The following is a 16,683-nucleotide window of genomic DNA, read 5'->3' on the forward strand; positions in this document are numbered from 1 at the left end:
GTTGATATTAGAGTAATTTAATTTAATAGTTGAAGTATGACTCAACATAATTCATTTGATTCAATCTTAAATAAATTTAATTTATTAGACAGATCCATTAATCTAATATGAGTTTATAACACTAGTTTTGAAGTCTTTCTTTGTATAAGTTTTAGTAACCTTTTTATAACTTAAGAGGCCATAAATAATATAAACTTATATATAATTATGTCGAGATAATAACAATTAATTTTTAAATTAAGTTTTACTCACGTTGATATAAGTTTAATTATTGGATCAACTTGATCTGATCGTTAACCACGATTTGATATAATTTACTTTTGATAGTTAAAACGATATTTAATTATAATTAAAATCAAATTTATTAGAGATTCTTAATCAAATTGACAATAATTAAAGGATCATAAAAAAATATATAGAATTAATAATAATTAAACTTTTAAAATAAGTTTTAATCATATCGACATCAATATAACATTGGATCGACTTAGTCTAATGATTGAACTGTAATTTTATAAAATTTCTCTTATTTAACCTTAAGTCTATTAGTATAATGGTTAAAATGAGTTTTACTCGTAATTAAAATTAAATTTATCATTAATTCTTGATCAAAATAACTTATCCTATATGAGTTTTAAGACACATATTATACTATTGATTTCATGGCATATTATCTGATCATTTCATGGCATGTGTACTTAGCATGCATGCATGGGCAGGCTAACGTGGCAATGTGAAGAAGAACCACCTCTCAAACTTTCCCCCTTTTTAATGGAGGTTTCGTTTGTAAACTCTCTGAATCTGCATCGACCGTTATTATTATGGAGACAAAGAAGAAGCACTTGTCCTCCATTGCCAACCATGTTGTACAGAAATGTGCATCGTATATCTCTCTCCCTTTGTCTTTTTCATTTGTTAGTTTTCTTTATGTTTTGGCAAGTGTAGAGTAATTTTATTCGTAATTCTTCATTCTTATCAATGTGGCCAACTGTTATAGGGTTTTCTTTGTATGCTTCTGCTTGATTGGAAACATGATGCCGAAATCGAGATAACCATTAAGGGTGCATTGTCAAATGATTAATAATGAATAATAATAAGAATTATATGATTAGACAGGACTGTTACAGAAGGGCTTTTGTTTATTCACCTGCAACTCTATTGCAGAAGCACATGAAAGGTTTTATTTATTAAAGTTTTTGCTGACTTTGCTATATATTCAGTAGGCTAAGATCGAAGTTAATGTTGTTGGATCTCCATGCTATTTGGCCTCACCCACCCCAAAAGTAGGCTTGGGATTCCTAACAATCCTCGCTTTCAATCCAATATTGCTTATGACAAACTCAAAACTCCCCCAAATCAGACTAAGATGGAGTTGGCATTATATGGGCCGGATACCTTGCTTGGAAGGATTGTTCTTTAAACTTTGAACTCTAGTATTACCTGTTAGACCTGCATAAATTGTTGTTAGGGCTCTCTGACCCTGAAAACTAATTAAAGAGTTTAGATTTTTCCTCGCGGGATTCCTAATTGATGAAGACTGATATCTGAATTCCTTTGACATTGATTAACTGTTACACTTACATAGTTAACCAACTGACTAAATAGTTGCTGTCTTGCTAGCTTGTTGAGTTTGTCACATTCTCATCAGAGAATCGCCAGTTTGAAGGCTTATAGTAGGCAAGTTCATGGGCAGAGCCATCACATATTAGTTTTGTTACCTTATTTCTTGGATGAAAGCAACATGATTTTCGATTTCGACAAAAACTTAAAAGTTGAAACAAAAGTGGCCATTTATATATAATGGTTGAAATAGTATAGGTGTATAGGCATTCATCAAACACTAGTACATTGTTGCATTAAATAATAAAGCAAAAGATTGGCATTGGTTTCAGTTTTGTTGTAGTGCCATCATGCTTGCTGCGTAATATCTCTGGCAGGAAAGTGGACACTTCTGTTGATAGATTGGTGGAGGAGTTTGAAGCTGAATGGAAACCTGAAACGGGCAGCTATTCGAGGAAATTTGTGGAGTATTGCAGTGCAAAGGCCCTTACTGGCATTTGTCAGAACATAGAAGAAAAAATTGGTGATGGATCATTTAGTCAACTCACATTTGACATGATGCTTGCTTGGGAGCTGCCTAGTTCTGAGGATGAAGAGTCTCATAGGGTATGCGATTTCTTTCCTCTATCATTTCAATATGAGCTGTGTGCAATAATTGTTATAGGAAAAGAGGAATCAGTTTGCCAGTATAAAGCACAGAGAGTGGACCTTGATACTGAACAGGTATTGGCACCAGAATTTGTTGTTTCCCCTCTGTAATTAGCACTATTTTGGTTATGCAGGAGTGCGTGGGAAAGGAAAAAGAGGAGAGAAAGGCAACTGTTAAAGGCACTTCAGAAGAAGATGAAATCCCTCTCTTTTATACAGACATCATGCCTCTGCTAGTAAGAGTTTTTATGAACACGGATTTCTATGTTCATTACCTGTGTTAATGAGCCTAGATATATAAATGACATGATTGATAATATATAGCTTCCTTGTGTTAGGATTTTAATGAATTTTACTTTTACTATATATTTGGACTAGTTATTTATGCAATGTGATGGTAGGTTGACTCTGATCAAAGGGTTGGAGAAGATGCATTTGTGTGGTTGGGATCATTAGTTCCACTAGTTGCAGATATTGCTAATGGGAGATTTACATTTGAAGCTCTAACAGCATCGACAGGATACCAGCTCTATTTTCCAGCATATGATGCATACTTAAAAGAGATTGACAAGTACTGGATTCAACTCTTTCATGCACCTTTGCTTGAAAGCATGGAACTATTAAGTCTGCATAAATATTGTTTCCATCTTCAAAGAGCTTTTCCAACTCTTTTTTTGGTGCTTTGAAATTTTTATTTCATAGATGCATAAAACATCTGCAAAAACAAGCAACTCCAAAGAGTGTGGAGCTAGCTGATGACGAATTTATATTGCATGTGGAGGGAACTGCAGGCTCACAGAGAGTAGTGCGGCATATTGGGAAAACGAGTTGGCCTGGTTTGTCTGATCTTTCTGCAGTGCATGTCTTCAGTGTGGCAAATTGAACTCCTACTACTAAATATATTTGTTTTTTTTTTTCTAGGTAGACTCACACTAACAAATTATGCTCTTTACTTTGAGGCTTCTGGTGTGATAACATATGAGGATGCACTGAAGATTGAACTTTCAAAAGACATTGAACACACTTTAAAACCAGCTGCCACAGGTCCTTGGGGTGCTCCACTTTTTGACAAAGCGATAGTCTACGAGTCCCCTGAATTGTAAGGATGATTGCACTCTAATGAGAAATCAGTAGTTTCATAATCATTGACATTATTATTGTTATTTCAAGCATCACAAGTCTCGTGGTCTCTTGTTAGCTAGATTTTCTGTAAGCTGATGTGGTAAGAAATATGTGCCACTTTGTTTGCTGGAGCTAGTGACCTTGATACGTTACATTGAATGTGATTATAAACACTGGTTTTTCTGCATCATAAAATGGTTAGCACTTAGGATAAATTTTATAGATTAATATGGGCAATTTGAATTTCTGCTCTCCTATTTTCTAGATCAGAGGGAATCGTGCTTGAGTTTCCAGAGTTGACAAGCTCCACGAGACGTGACCATTGGCTAGCACTCACGAAGGAGATTATGTTGATGCATCAATTCCTATCTAGGTACAAGGTAGAATGTCAAATACAAGCATGGGAGATGCATGCAAGAACAATTTTGGGCATCATTAGGCTTCATGCAGCAAGAGAAATGCTGAGAATCTCACCCCCAGATCCCAAAAATTTCTTCATTTTTGCCTTGTATGATGAGTTGCCCAAGGGAGACTATGTTTTAAATCAGCTTGCGGATAGTCTGAAGAAAGTTAACAGTGCACATCCTTGCAGTGGTAGCTCAATTCTGAGAAGTATGAACCTGTCAATCATCTCCACTGTACAAGTGGAAGAGGACCTTACTAGTGTTGGTGATGACAGTCTATGCACACTGAAGACTGTTATTAATCAAGTAAAAGAGGAAGCAACGGAAACCCAAATCGCTAAATCTACCACTGAGGTTCTGAAAGAGGACGGGTTCAGTGAAAATTATCTTGTTTTTATGGTAAGTTTCATTAAATTTCCCTGTTAGGCCTTATGTTTCTCATTTGCCATTTCATGCCCGGGGGATATCCTTTTTTGTCAATAATGCAGGAGCTACTAAGGCCAGTTAAAAGTGTTTTACCTTGGTTTCAAGAGACCCTTTCATGGGAAAGACCAGTGACCACCCTCACTTTGATTGCTGCAACTGTACTAATAGTCTATAGGTAAGTTTGGAAACCGCATTTGTTAGCCATCTTCATTAGTTTGCTGACTAATGCCAAATCGCTTGAAATAAACAAAAATGTAGGGAATGGTTTGGTAAAGCAATGGCAGCTTGTTTGCTTTATGTTCTTGCGAAGATGATTCGAGCTAGACGGCAAAGGCTACCAGAGAAATGCAATGAGATAGTGATATGCACTGCTTCTGATCAAACTACAATGGACAGCATAGTGTCAGCTCAATATGGGTTTTTAACTTTTCAGGAGACGTTGCAGGCAACCAACATAACAATTCTGAAAATGTGGTCCATATTGGTTTCCGAGGCTCCCAAGGTATTAATCTATGAGGTAATAAATGATTTTGGCCAAGCCACCATTGTTCTAATGTCTTTTTCATTGAATTTAAATTGCAGCATGCAGACATGGTGATGGTGGCACTTTCTGGGTTGGCAATTGTAGTAGCAGTGATCCCATTAAGGTTTATCTTTCTGGGAATTGTTTTGTACATCTTCATCATGAACTCCAAGCTAGCCAAGCGCCTGGAAAACAACCAAGGCAACCGGCGACTGAAAGAATGGTGGGACTCCATACCGATAATCCCAGTTCGAGTTGCTGAAAAGGTTCCGGACGACAACCGGGTTCCACACAGCAAGTCCAAGTAGTTTACCAGCAATTGCATGAAGTCATGTTCTGCAACTGCAGAGAAATTTGGTTGAGTCATAGATACTGTATTTTCTTTCTTTGTTTTGAGAAATCTGTTATTGTTTTGATTGTAAAACAATGAATGATTGGATTGTATCAATGAAAGAAAATTTTATTTCTTGATATATTTGCTGCCATTGAAATCTTCCTGGAGCAAATAACAGATCCTATTTATCCTCTTTTCTGATAGAACAAATTTGCTTGCCATGGTGTGTGATTGAGATGGAAACTATAATTAGGCAGCTCTTAATTAGTTCCTAATTGCAAAATTAATTCGCATTTAAACATCATTAAATTACTGCAGTCACCAAGATTCTATTCTAAAATCATACAAAACAGGGCAGAAAAGAGCCATATTTCAAAGCATAACAAATGTCATGTGCCTGCTTCACATCAGTCACGTGACCAAAAACCTTTAACCCGCGAGCCCTTTAACAGTAAAGAAGAAGAAAGTACAAAGAAGAAAACTCTAAAAAATTAATAAAAATAATAAAAACCCTTTACTTTCCAAAAGCCCTAATCACCATGAGTGAGCAGGACGAGTCTCCGCGAGCTCCGACGGCGGCTCAGTCACTCAATAACCTAACGGCCCCGCTTTCCTCTTCCCTTTCAAATCTTTCTTCTTCTTCACGAAGCCTCCCGTCTAACAAAGACTTTCATTTCTTTTATAACTTCGAGGAATTCAAACGACCTGTACAAGAAATTGCTGCTAAATCACAATCTTTGCTCCAGTCTATTGGTTCTTCAGAAATTTGGAGCCGACCCATCGATTTTCCCAATCAAGAGGACATCGATGATGCCTACGATTGGCTTGTTAATGTAAACGATGACCTTTTCGAGCGTATCGATGCGTCTTTTGATGAATATGAGAAAAATAGGGGTGATAAGAAAGGAGAGGGGGGAAATGAAGATGGGTTTCAGTTGGTTTATGGAAAGAATAAGAAGAAAGGCGGGCCTGTGGTGAGTGCTGGTGACTCGGTGAGCCGGGGGAAGGTGCAGGGTGACTTGGTAAATGTGAAAGTAAAGGAAAAGAGAGAGAGAGCAAAAGTGCCGTTTCATATACCCACTATAAAGAGACCTCAAGAGGAGTATAATATCTTGGTGAATAATCTGAACCAGCCATTTCAACATGTTTGGTTGGAGACGAGTGAGGACAATCAGCGGTTTGTTCATCCTCTGGTTAGTTTTTTATTATTACTTCATTTCTTTTTCGCGAGTTCGTTCGTTTTGTATTTAGTTTGATTAGGAGAGTGATTAGTGTCTGGACAGAAGAAGCTTTTGAGGTCTAGAAAAAAACATGTTCTCTTTAGTCTTTGAATTCTAATACCGATTAGCTTTATTTACTCTGAATCATTTGTTCAAATAATTTTTGTTGCTATAGAAAAATGTGGTTTTTGCCTTCATTGCGAGGATAGTATCCTGGATAATGCTAGCTATTATTTAGTTGCATGTGATGTGCAGTCATATGATGACATTTTTGGGATACAGCCAAGGTCTTTTAAAGATGACTTGATATGTCTTTATTTAATTCTCTTTGCTCTACTGGTTCATGTCCTATAAGTTACTCCTTAATGCTACCATTGTGTGATTAATAGTTTTAAAATTTTCTCCCATTTTTTATTTTGCGGAAAGATGGTTTATAGATATTGATGCTTATTACTTATCTGGATTTTCATGATATTTGATTGTTGTTGTCATTCAACTATAACAAAGTTTAGTCATGCTATCTGTTTATATGTTTTTTTGCTTCATCATGTAAAGTACTTATGCGTATTTTTGTTTCTTCATGGGTATATAGGAGAGTCTTTCTGTTTTGGATTTTGTGGATAAAGATACAGGGGATGTTGAACCTGTAAAGCCCCCATCACTGGAGGAAATACCATTCAAGCTTGTGCAAGAAGTTAAAGATTTAAAGGAGTTAGCTGCTAAATTGCGGAGTGTAAATGAGTTTGCGGTAAAGTTTGACTATTGTTTTTCTATTGAGACATTGATGTGGGCTACTTAACAAAATTATTCCATATTAGTTTCATCTTTGCAGCATCTTTAATTTTTATATGTATAGATTTTCACAAAACTAATCTATTTGGGAATGAAGTGTTGTTAGGATGCCAATCCTCTAAGTTGTATGGTGCACACCACCCAAAAAAGAAAAATAGCCCTTTGATATCTACCTGTCAGGTTAATAGAATAAACTGTCTACTTTTTCTTGGTTCAAGTTTTGTACACTTGAGGAATTTATCTAGTATCTTGACATGGGCCTGCACTCTTGACAACATCTTCATTTTTCTTCTCTAGTGTGAAATAAACCTGGCATTAGGTTTTACTTCATGGCTAAAGGAGATCCTTGAGCAAATATGAATAAAAAAACTTGTATTGATTTCTTCTTAATGGCAAAAGGATATCCTTAAGCTAATATAAATGAAATAAACCTGGTATTAGTTTTTACTTCATGAAAACTAGAGACCCTCAATTACATATGAAAACATTGTAATATTTGTTTAACCTTTCTCTAGGTCGATTTGGAACATAATCAATATCGATCTTTCCAAGGATTGACTTGCCTCATGCAAATTTCTACCAGAACTGAAGATTTTGTGGTAGATACATTGAAACTTCGCATTCATGTTGGTCCATATCTTCGTGAAGTTTTCAAAGACCCTACCAAGAAAAAGGTTTTTTTCTTCAACCACACTACTCTTTTGGCTTCATAACATGTCTAGTTTATTTTATGATAATATTTAATGTAAGTAGGTCATGCATGGAGCAGATCGGGATATTGTTTGGCTTCAACGAGACTTTGGCATATATATTTGTAATATGTTTGACACTGGGCAGGTTTGCACTTTGAATTCCCTACTTTTAAAATTGGGATTTTATTTTGATAGATTTTATTGGTGAATTTGGATTTAAGATATCAAATCCAGTCTTATTTGCAATTAATGATGCCCAAACTTACTTGCTACTAAATTGGTTAGGCTGATGTTCTGTTTCATATTTTATCTTTATATTTTCAACTCGTTTGAATGTTATTTGGTCAAGGTTTGGCTTAAGAAAGCAGTATTTTTCATAAAAAAAGAATATGTAGCATCTTTAGCTTGACTTTGCTAAAGTAGTTTTTCATTTCAATTAAGCATATTGATGTATTTGCAATTGGTGGTCCTGTTTTTCCTTTTGATGATGTTAAATGTTATGCTTCTGGTCTTTTCTATTTTTCCTTGCCTAATTGTTCTTAGTTTATTGTAAATATTACGATGCTGTTATTGTGATTTGCAATTGAGTGACGGTGAGATTTCTCTTTGTCATTATGTCAGGCTTCAAGGGTCTTGAAATTGGAGAGAAATAGTTTGGAGTATCTTCTACAGCACTTTTGTGGAGTTTCTGCCAACAAAGAGTGGGTTTACTTCTGATCCTGTCCATAGTTTGATTTCTTTTCTTGTTTCTATATTATATGTTTCTGTTTTGCTTTCAATCATTCATTTCTGCTAAGGTTTATCAATAAACTCATTGCAGATATCAGAATGCAGATTGGAGATTACGCCCCCTTCCCGATGAGATGCTCAGGTATGATTGTGTTTCTATTTCTCTTTTTTGTTTCTGACTCCTGCTTTTCTGACATTGATTGCTTGAAAATAAAGTGCAGATATTCCTGTTGGTAATGAATGTATTTTCATTTGATAATGCTGAAAAGTATTTTATATTTGGGTGTTGGCATATCTGAACAATTTGATTTTACTTGTGATGACAGATATGCCAGAGAAGATACACACTATTTGTTGTATATATATGATATGATGAAAATCAAATTTTTCTCCTTGTCTAAGGAGTCTGAAAGCTCTGATGTGTCTTTGATAGAGGTATAATTCATGCAAACTTTGTGTCTTTTATAAGCTCTGATGCTTGTTGTGAGCTTCATTCTGACCCCTGTTTTTGTGGATTATAATTGTTCTTTCTTTTAATTTTCCATTATTGACCATAATTTGATTATGTTGAGCAAAACTTTTTCTTGCAAACAGGTCTACAAGCGCAGTTATGATATATGCATGCAGCTGTATGAAAAAGAGCTTCTGACAGAGAATTCATATCTCTATATATATGGGTTGGTTCCTTATTGTCTCAGCTTAAGATAACTACTGGCTTGAATTTAACATCTTGTATAAAAAATTATTCCTTGTTATCCTTTCTTTGTAAAATTTTATTCAAGTCTCTTGCTTTTATTGTTTTCTTGAACAGAAACTGATTAGTGGCTACTTATTTTCTTATGCTGAAATAGATTGCAGGGGGCTGAATTGAATGCTCAGCAGCTTGCTATTGTTGCAGTAAGTTGTTTGTTTTTTATTTGCATTATCCATCTTATATACATTAGTTTATAAGTTATAGGACATCTTTGACAAGCCTTGAATGCACCTACTTGTATGGTTATAACATATGTGTGTATACATCTCTACTTCATTTTCTTATAGGTCCCAACTTAAATGGTTTGCAGGGCCTTTGTCAATGGCGAGATGTTGTTGCCCGTGCAGAGGATGAAAGTACTGGTTATATTATGCCTAATAAAACTCTCCTTGAAATTGGTAAAAATTACTCCAATTTCCTTTTAACTTAATAACATTTTAATTCTTCGTAACACACATTAGGTGAGTTTTATCCTGATTCATATTATTTTCTCTGGTTATAAAAGCCAAACAGATGCCTGTTACTCATAGCAAGTTACGTCGGTTATTGAAATCGAAGCATCCATATATTGAGCGTAATCTTGGTTCGGTTGTTAGCATTATTAGGGATTCTATGCAGAATGCTTCTGCTTTTGAAGCCGTTGCTCAACAGTTAAAAGAGGAACGGATGGAAATAGTAAGACTTGCATAAACTAGTTACATATGAAAGTAATATTGTAGCGACTTGATATTTAGCTGTTTCAGTGAAATACCCTTGTTAGCCTTGAATGGATTGATTGTTTAATTGGATAGCATAGACTAGGCATCCTTGTTCAAGATTCTCCAAATATTCAAACTGTACATATGAATTGTTATTTTTTGTTAGTAATTAATGAAAATCTTGTAGTTGGTCATTTGTCTACCAAAAGAAAAAAAGAAATTAACTTACCCATCCTATAAATTTCTTATCTTGATTATTTTCATTAGAAGAAAACTAAGTTGGAGTAAACTGTTTCATAATGTTGAAAGCTAGTGAACAAGAAAAAAATTGAAATGTTGAGTGCACAGCCTCCTGTAATGTGTAATTTATCATGTGGGATCTGCTTAGACCTCATGGAGGGGAGCGTACTTATGCTTTTGAATGTTAAAATGATTTTCAAAATTATTTTGGTGAAGAAGGGTTTAAAAATAGTTTGTTTGCTTGCTTCTTTGTGGGCATCTGTCTTTAAAGCTTTTCAAGTTTCCTCCTTTTTCTTTGGGGAGGGGTTTTGGTTAAATTTTGTGCTCTTGGCATTGAATTTTGAGTTGTTAGTAGCTTTTGTTGAGTTGTTCAACCTTTTCCGTTTAGATCTTTTGTGGTCCTTTAGATAGATCTTAACTTTTGTGGAACCTAAAAAAATGACGGATTTATAAAGAGTTAACCAAATTTATGTTGGAAGATGTGATATACATCTTTGGCCTTTCATATATTGCACATTTTGAAGCTATTTTGGCTCTCATATATTGCACAATTTGAAGCTATGTGGTCCTTCACAGCAGCCAAAAAGAGAGTTTGCGAGCTGAGCAAGCAGAAACTATAAGTTTTATTCTCCAACAATTTTGTGAAAGAGTCTTGCATGGATGTTATATGCATTAGGACAGTTTAAAAGGGTATGACATATTAAATGGACTCGTTGAGTAACCGCTCACTGATTAAGTAGTCCTGTTTGTTTATTTGGTGATCTATGTTTGATGTAATTATTGTGAGCAATGAACATCATACTTTCTTAGTTCCAACTCTGTTTGCTTTTAAATTCTTTGTTACTGTTTCCATTTATTTACAGAAAGATAAATCTCTAATTGTGTAGACCTCAGAAGCAAATTCATCACTTAATGATGAATCTGAAGTTTTAGTTGCTGACAGTTCTCCAAATGCTACAATGGAAAGTGTTGGTAGTGGCAATGCATTCAATGCCAGTCCTCAACCACCTACATTGAAAATTGGTAGTAATGGTACAGAACCTGGCGGAAAAGGACTAGGATCTTTTGTGCATCCTGGAGCAAATAGTGATGAAAAGGAGTCCGGAAATCGTATCTCAGAGCTTTCCAGAGAAAGCATTACTACCTTAGGTCAAAGTACAGAGACAAATACTGGCATTTCCCCTTCAATTAAGGTTGTAAAATGTCAATGCCTTGTATTGATTATAATTCTTAAATTGATGGCTGTTTGACATGCTTATTTCATTATAGGTTGCTGAAGCAACTGTTCAGGTTCTTAAGAAACCTACCCGGGGTTTTGGAGCTCTGCTGGGTCCCCCAAAGAGAAAGTTTGATACTGAAAAACAGGTGAGTTTAAATGTTAATGTTTTTTTTATGTTAATTGTTAGTTAGAAATGTTTTTCTCTTTTGTTAAAAAATGAAAAGAAAAGATTATGAAACTTGTCTGTTTGTTGGCCTGTGTTGTGTGAGTCATCATTATCTGAAATTCATAAGATAAGGGAAAGTTTTCCAAGGGTTTGATTGTTGCTGAAGTGAATGTGAACTTGTATACTTGCTAGTATGGCTGTCATCTTCATTTTTAATAGGTGCATTCCATAAATAAAATGCAATTTCATTCAATTGTATTTTAATAATTAGCTGTTCATTTTAATCAGGACAACGATCTGATCAAATTGGAGCAGATTAGATCTTCAGTGAATCTACCATTCCACTCATTTTCTGCCAGGGAGGAACAGCAAAAAGCAGTTGAAGAGCTTAAGGTGGAGCCTGTTACCTCTTCAGAGAACCCTCAATCCATCTCATCTTTTACCAGCAGTGAACAGCCAAAACCTGTGACTGAAGAGTCCTGTAGAGTCTTAGAATTTCAATCTGAGGAACCTGCCAGGTCTAATGCCGAAGATGTTATTATGTTGGAAGATGATGTAAATGAAGAGGAATCAAGACATGATAACTTGGAAAAAACCAATGTGCCAAGGGAGGATGATTCTTCTGAGCCTGCTTCGGAAATGGAGAACCAAGATGAGCCTATGTCGCTCTCTGATTTATCTACAAGCTTCCAGGAATGCCTGCAATCAGTGAACAAAAATAAAAAACCTGGAAAACTTGAGAAATCTGAAAAACCCAGTGGCTTTTTGCAGATAAAGCCATTTGATTTTGAAGCCGCAAGGAAACAGATCAGATTTGGAGAAGCTCCCAATGAAGAATCAGTGAGGAGTGATGGAAACCAAAAGAACCTACGTGACTCTGGGGATAAGAAGAAAACTTCAGGTGGTAGTCAGGGCCAAAAAGATGATGGAAAAAAGGAACTTCCACAAGGTAAACGCCGTTATGCTTTTCCAGCAACTGGGAATCGAAGTGCTACATTTCGCTGAGTCTTAGGCATGAATTTTGCTGCTGTGTAAAGCAGAAATGCAATGAATTTTGGATATCTTAAACACCATTCCCAAGTGAAAGAATGTGAAAGAAGTTATAAATGAAATGCAATGAATTTTGGATATCTAAAACACCATTCCTAAGTGAAAGAATGTGAAAGAAGTTATAAATGAAAAGTAAGAACTGTGGAAATCAATCTTGTTTCGGTAGTGTGATATAGCATTCCATGAATCATATTTTGATTAGTATGAAACAAAGAGGCATGTCTTGCAAGATCGCATGCTGATAAAATGGGGCTTGAAGTTAATTAATCTCTGTTATGTGTCTAGATATAATACTTATTGGATACACATAATCTTACCGATGTTTATTTGAATTAAGCCATAACATCATAGGCTCATCAAGCCATTGACTTGACACATTGTGGTCTCTAGAGGCTGCTACTGATATGGCAACATCACTAACAACAGCATGCATAGAAAAATCTTCACTTCCATGGCCGTCAAGTAGCAAACAAGATGCTTTGAGTTTACAGACTAATGTATGCATTCTATCTTGTGCTTCCATTGTACTGATGCCATGGAATAGACCCAAACCAATACCATATTTCATGAAAATTGAGAAAACCAGATATCAGTAATGTTTTACATCCTTTATAATCATCTCTGAAAGGAATTCCAACAGTCTCCAAATCAAGTCTTCCCCTAATATCATCCAAAATAATCAGGTTCTTCTTCTCTTTCCTCAGTCCTTCACATAGTCTCCATGCTCTTCCAGGCTCAGACGCCTCAGAGAATTGCAGACCTAAAGAATCAGCAATTTGCCCTTGAATCTTATTTATTTTCGGGGTCTGGGATACATCCGCAAATACCACATGGTCAAACAGGTTTCTTTCTCGGCTTGTCTAGCAACTTCCTTCATGTTGACTTTAGGATTACTTGATGCCTCTCTTATCTCCTGCAAAGTGCACATTCTTGATTCAAACACCTCATAATCTTAACCTCTGGAATGGTCCTGTGGGAAACTTTATTGAATTTCCCCTCTCCCCTGAGCTTGAGAAACAGACTTCTCCTCCCTCGCTGCTTTCTTTCCAAGCTAATAGATCTTCAAGATAAGGCATCCCTTGAAGGCTGAAGCATTTGATCTCTGCATTCTCGTCTTCAATAATCTTCTGCATCAGCCAACTCTCAACTTCTTGTTCAACCTCTTCTCCTTTCCTTCTAGCATCATCAATAATATGCTGCAGAGACTCCTTCGCGTCCTCCAGCTTCTCAACTTCTCCCTTGAGAGACTCTCAAAATTGCTCTTGTAAATGCAGAAATAATCACATTGGCGTCGTATTGGAGCAATCAAGCACCTGGCAATTTATGCAGCAACAGCTTGAACAATTTCCACGTTTTCAACCATTTTTTCTTCACTACTTCTGTATGTTTTGAAAATAACAGTAAAATCAAAATGAAAATCAAAGAAAGATAACAACAGGACAATTACCAGGCAGCAAAACGATATCAAAGAATTCTTCGGAAGAAACAAAGAAAACCAATGAAATGCTTGTTTGAAAAGAATATCAACCATTCACTCACTCAGGGCACAAATTGTTTACTCCAGAAGAGGAAAGCTTACAGGTCAAGTTACAAGGTGAAAGGCTAATAATGTTCTTAAAGTTAAAGTAGCGTTATGCTATTCCTTGGATTGGATGCTGGATTACGCTTTTCTGCCCTGACGATAGGGATGGGATTTGCTTTATAGCGGGCGTTAGGGATGGCAAAACAGGCTATCTGACTTGTCGTCACTTCCCAAGGGAATATTCTGTGAATGAGAACTCCTACCCCTACCAGGTGAGTAGGGATGCAGCTCAGTGGACCGCTCGTCGGGCCTGATAGGTGGTGGTATCATACCCATCTCAAAGGAACCGTTTTAAAAGTAGATGCAAGTAAAATTAAAGCAATTTCATGTAGACTCTGGGTTCTCTGGAACACCTGAGCTTTCAGATATATCTCATTGAGATATCTAAAGGTAATCGTAATATACAGCTCCAAAACTAGCAGAAATATCCTTCAAGTTGCACAGCAAAATGCTACCCAGTCAAAACATCAACTTTGTATCCAGTTAAAGTTTGATACAAGGGAAAATAGCAAGAAATATAAAGAGAAAAATGAAATTGACTGAATGTTTAACACGTTTCTTACAGGTGTTGGGACGTTTCCGTTTCCAAAACGTCTTGGAAACGCTGGAAGAGGGAAACGTAAAAACGTTTCGGAAACGTTGGAAGATGGAAACGTGGAAACTCTCCTCCTCCAACGTTTCCATGCATATGCACAGCGCAATTCTAACCAGTAAACATCAACTTCTGTATTCAGTGATTGTTTGATACAAGGGAAAATAACAGAAAATTAAAAGAGAAAAAAAAAAAAATGAGAATGAGTGAATGTTTGACAAAGTTTGGTAGAGGTGTCAGGATGTTTCCGCTTCCAAAACTTTCCAGAAACGTTGGAAGAGGGAAACGTGAAAACCCTTCGAAAACGTTGAAAGAGGGAAACATGGAAACGATTAGGAAACGTTGGAAGAGGGAAACGTGCAAACTCTCCTCTTCCAACGTTTTCATGCATCTGCACAGCATAATGCTACCCAATAAACATCAACTTCCGCATTCAGTGATTGTCTGATACAAGGGAACAGGACATGTAAAGGCAAAAAAAGAAAATGAGCGAATGTCTGACACGTTTCCTAAGTTTCCTTTTCCAAAACGTTTCGGAAACGTTGGAAGAGGGAAACGTGGAAACTCTTCTCTTCCAAAGCTTACATGCGTCTGCACAGCACAATGCTACTCAATAATTTGATACAAGGGAAAATAACAGGAAATTTACACGCTTGGTACAGGTATCCGAACGTTTCCGTTTACAAACGTTTCGGAAACGTTGGAAGAGGGAAACGTGGAAACTCTCCTCTTCCGAGGTTTCCATGCATCTACACATCAACTTATGTATTCAGCGATTGTTTGATACAAGGGAAAATAACAGGAAATTTAAAAAGAAGAAAAAATGAAAATGAGCAAATGTTTGACATGTTTAGTTCAGGTGTCGGGACGATTCCGTTTCCACAACGTTTTGGAAACGTTGGAAACTTCTCTTCCAACGTTTCCATTCAAGAGCACAGCACAATGCTACCCAGTAAACATCAACTTCTGTATTCGGTGACTGTCTGATACATGGGAAATTAAAAGGAAATTTAAAGAGAAATAAAATGAAAATGTGTGAATGTTTGACATGTTTGGTACAGGTATCGGGAAGTTTCCGTTCCCAAAATGTTTCGGAAAAGTTGGAAAGGGAAACGTGAAAACGTCTCGGGAAGGTTGGAAGAGGGAAACGTGGTACTCTCCTCTTCCAAAATTTCCATCCATCTCCACAGCACAGTGCTATCCAGTACACATCAACTTCTGTATTCAGCGATTGTTTCATACAAGGGAAAAACAAAATGAAAATGAGTGAATGTTTGACACTTCGGTACAGGTGTCGGGACGTTTCCGTTTCCAAAACGTATCGGAAGCGTTAGAAGAGCAAACGTGAAAACGTTTTGGAAACGTTGGAAAGAGGGAAACGTGGAAACTCTCCTCTTCCAACGTTTCTGTAATTTCTAATTTCTTCTGCTATCAGGTCTTGTTTACTCACCGTTCATAAAAGCTCTAATTTTCCGGCTCCAATAATGGGGGAATTAGGGCAGCAGAAGGTGTCGTTTTCGGCTATTGTGAGTGGAGCCGCCGACGAGTCTTCTGCTTCACTCAAAGATCTCATTTTGAAGAGCGGCGAGAACTCAGCAATCAGTGTCGAATCCAAATCCACCAACAGCATCGAATTCGCCACTCGCAGCATTCGCTCGCGTCGATGAGGTCTCACGATATGGCTCCAAAAAATGGAAAAATTTTGAAATGGAGATGCAGGGGATCGAACCCTGTACCTCTCGCATGCAAAGCGAGCGCTCTACCATTTGAGCTACATCCCCATTTGAGATTCTGCCTTTTATTTTACTACTAATTGTTATTTCAATTTGAGTTACCGTATGCCACATCTAATTTGAGTTAGCGCAATACAGTAATTATATGGATCATAATATGATTATATTAATAATTTATCTAATAACATCTGAATTCGTT

General features: G+C 36.4%; 2 protein-coding genes, 1 long non-coding RNA gene and 1 other non-coding gene across 5 annotated transcripts; 2 read left to right on the forward strand and 2 right to left on the reverse strand.

The window, feature by feature from the left end:
- The first annotated feature begins 817 nt into the window (after positions 1–817).
- LOC123201522 lies at positions 818–5,154 on the forward strand. Its single transcript, XM_044617074.1, has 10 exons — positions 818–883; positions 1,938–2,166; positions 2,343–2,444; positions 2,610–2,779; positions 2,911–3,044; positions 3,130–3,307; positions 3,596–4,133; positions 4,223–4,335; positions 4,419–4,662; positions 4,743–5,154. Exons 1-10 carry the CDS (start codon positions 822–824, stop codon positions 4,989–4,991), a joined length of 2,019 nt encoding a protein of 672 aa, XP_044473009.1. The 5' UTR covers positions 818–821; the 3' UTR covers positions 4,992–5,154.
- Positions 5,155–5,478: 324 nt separating this feature from the next.
- On the forward strand, positions 5,479–12,657 carry LOC123201511 (protein RRP6-like 2). Of its 2 annotated transcripts, XM_044617050.1 has the most exons (11): positions 5,479–6,210; positions 6,830–6,985; positions 7,545–7,703; positions 7,783–7,866; positions 8,343–8,422; positions 8,542–8,592; positions 8,777–8,885; positions 9,045–9,127; positions 9,302–9,347; positions 9,515–9,602; positions 11,030–11,201. In XM_044617050.1, the coding sequence occupies exons 1-11, from the start codon at positions 5,557–5,559 to the stop codon at positions 11,053–11,055; spliced, it is 1,536 nt and encodes a 511-aa protein (XP_044472985.1). In that variant the 5' UTR covers positions 5,479–5,556; the 3' UTR covers positions 11,056–11,201. The 2 variants fall into 2 exon arrangements, with proteins under 2 accessions (XP_044472985.1, XP_044472995.1); XM_044617060.1 differs by lacking the exons at positions 5,479–6,210; positions 6,830–6,985; positions 7,545–7,703; ... (1 more) ...; positions 8,343–8,422; positions 8,542–8,592 and adding exons at positions 11,412–11,507; positions 11,816–12,657 and having other exon boundaries at positions 8,827–8,885; positions 11,030–11,335.
- Positions 12,658–12,814: 157 nt separating this feature from the next.
- Positions 12,815–16,526, reverse strand: LOC123201528. The gene is made up of 2 exons (XR_006498836.1): positions 16,202–16,526; positions 12,815–13,956 (listed from the first exon to the last, which is right to left on the reverse strand). It is a non-coding gene; the product is annotated as an uncharacterized LOC123201528 (long non-coding RNA).
- TRNAA-UGC lies at positions 16,460–16,532 on the reverse strand. Its single transcript has one exon. It is a non-coding gene; the product is annotated as a tRNA-Ala (tRNA).
- Between the last annotated feature and the right edge of the window lie 151 nt (positions 16,533–16,683).

This window comes from Mangifera indica, chromosome 2 (assembly GCF_011075055.1).
Source record: "Mangifera indica cultivar Alphonso chromosome 2, CATAS_Mindica_2.1, whole genome shotgun sequence".
In the NCBI taxonomy this organism is placed as follows: Eukaryota; Viridiplantae; Streptophyta; class Magnoliopsida; order Sapindales; family Anacardiaceae; genus Mangifera; species Mangifera indica.

What these genes read in the sequence shown, in the direction of transcription:
- LOC123201522 (XM_044617074.1), top strand. Translation starts at nt 822, where the DNA reads ATGGAGACAAAGAAGAAGCACTTGTCCTCCATTGCCAACCATGTTGTA. An exon ending in TGGGAAAACGAGTTGGCCTG is followed by an intron (nt 3,045 to 3,129) that starts GTTTGTCTGATC and finishes TTTTTTTTCTAG; the next exon opens with GTAGACTCACACTAACAAAT. An exon ending in GTCTACGAGTCCCCTGAATT is followed by an intron (nt 3,308 to 3,595) that starts GTAAGGATGATT and finishes CCTATTTTCTAG; the next exon opens with ATCAGAGGGAATCGTGCTTG.
- LOC123201511 (XM_044617050.1), top strand. Translation starts at nt 5,557, where the DNA reads ATGAGTGAGCAGGACGAGTCTCCGCGAGCTCCGACGGCGGCTCAGTCA. An exon ending in AGCGGTTTGTTCATCCTCTG is followed by an intron (nt 6,211 to 6,829) that starts GTTAGTTTTTTA and finishes ATGGGTATATAG; the next exon opens with GAGAGTCTTTCTGTTTTGGA. An exon ending in CTTCCCGATGAGATGCTCAG is followed by an intron (nt 8,593 to 8,776) that starts GTATGATTGTGT and finishes TTGTGATGACAG; the next exon opens with ATATGCCAGAGAAGATACAC.